The sequence below is a fragment of the Plasmodium inui genome (assembly GCF_000524495.1).
Source record: "Plasmodium inui San Antonio 1 unplaced genomic scaffold supercont1.3, whole genome shotgun sequence".
Taxonomy (NCBI): domain Eukaryota; phylum Apicomplexa; class Aconoidasida; order Haemosporida; family Plasmodiidae; genus Plasmodium; species Plasmodium inui.
The window spans coordinates 941-2823 of record NW_008481837.1 but is presented as its reverse complement, the minus strand read 5'-3'; the positions used below and the strand labels follow the sequence as shown (position 1 = coordinate 2823).

The 1883-nt window shown below is 39.3% G+C and overlaps 1 protein-coding gene across 1 annotated transcript; it reads right to left on the bottom strand.

Moving 5' to 3' along the window:
• Positions 1–366: 366 nt before the first annotated feature.
• Positions 367–1317, bottom strand: C922_00830 (hypothetical protein; the record flags this gene model as incomplete). Its single annotated transcript, XM_008816442.1, has 3 exons — positions 367–693; positions 921–953; positions 1198–1317. The coding sequence occupies 3 exons, from the start codon at positions 1315–1317 to the stop codon at positions 367–369; spliced, it is 480 nt and encodes a 159-aa protein (XP_008814664.1).
• Positions 1318–1883: the final 566 nt, after the last annotated feature.

The window sequence follows — 1883 nt, the reverse complement described above, 5'->3', positions numbered from 1 at the left end:
TGTCTCATTTTTTTTCTCACGATAGCTTTCTCTTCGGATGCCTTGATGAGGTTTCTCCTGCCATGTCAATTATGAGAATTTTCCTTTGTGTGGCATATCTTTAACGAAGATTCCTCTTACCGCGGTATATCGATGATATTTTTCTGCTTGACTTCTTTATAAATATGCTTTTTTTATTTAGGATGTGGCCGCGAAGGGATTTTTTTGCGAGGCATTTCTCTTATGAGGATACAAGTTTTCCGCGACATTCGGATGATGCTTCTTTCCTGTGGTATTTTGAATATATTTTTTTGTGTCATCTGTTTTATATGAATGCTTCCTCCTCCCGTGGCTTCATGAAGATGTTTTCCCTTATGTCATTTTCTCCTACGCTGATGTACTTTTCTCGCGGCATCGTGAAGATATTTTTCTGTGTGTTATTTTTTTTACGATCATATACCTTCTTCGCGGCATTCTGAAGATGTCCTTTGGTGTGTGATTTTCTCTATCAAGATGCTTTCTTCTCCTGGTATGTTCAGGATGTTTTCTTGTTTCGTCCTTTTGAAGATGTTCTCTTGCCTCGATTATTGTGAAGATGTTTCTTGAGGTCACATCATTGTGAAGGTGCCATTCTGAGTGCATCCTTCTTGATATGTTGTATTGTATGTCATTTCTTTTTATTCGAATATCCCCTTTTCTAACATTCTGATCGACCTATTTTTTTTCCTATGTGGAGCCATTATGAGGATATTTCTTTCCTTCGGCTATGATCAGGATGGCCACATATGTGATGTGTAAATAGCATAACCATACGGGATGTGGTAGCATTAGCAAACAGTAATAATATACCGATGTGTGAAGGGGCGCCTTTATCCCTGGTGTATTATTGCTTTATAAGTGATGATGTTCATGGAGTACTATTAGGTGAATACCAGTGTTACCTGTATAATACTGTTAATTGAAGAGCACAGTTGCTTCAAGGGTAAGGATTTTCCAGGAGTGTTATTGTAGGAAGCCTATTGAGGTGTCCGTACTACTCATATGTGCAAAGTACTGACATGCTTATGGTTTCCTTACACCAGGGGAAAATCCTGCCGGGGGTACTCTTCTTTGCAGGATACCGATGTTTGTTTGTAACGCCCCTGCTGCGCCTGGAGGAACGTGTAGTAGGGTTATGTGAAGTGCATGAATATTCTAGAATTCTTACTTAAACCGTACTAAGGTGTCTGGATTCTCAATAGTCCAGAATCCCGAGATTCCCATGGCCTTGTTATAAGAACGCCCATGTAGCTCAGTTATCTGCATGACCTCCAGTGCAATCATACTAAGGTGTACCATTATGTGTTGTGAGTTATGGCATAATAAATATCATTATATTCAGAGTAGTATCTTATGGAAAAGTATGTGTGTACGAGCAGTACGGTTATGTTCAAAGTATTGTTGTGTGGATAATACTTCTATATAAATAGCGGAGTCTTCTACGGATTATTCATGATTCGCAATGCCAATATGAAGAGAGTACACATGCATGTATAGTACTGATATGTGGAGATAGCGGATGTGCTTGGTACACCGCTATCTGGATGGTGGAGAAGTCGACACAGCAGTATTAATTGATGTATTTGGGTGATAGGATATATGTGGCATAACCTTCTACCATGTGCGGAGAGCTATTGTATGAAGAGTGCACAATCTGGCATAATATTCTTATGTAAAGGATACTTTTCCTCCCAGTGTGTTAATGTGTCGAGTGGAGGGTTAATTGAAGGAAACTACTGTTATGTGGGAAACCGTGTATCACGAGAAATAACCTTATCCTTGGATTTATGAGGATGTCAAGTGTTTTGATGTAAGTGTAATGACTTCATTACATGACGTGCAGGATTGGGCAAATCGTAGAAGTC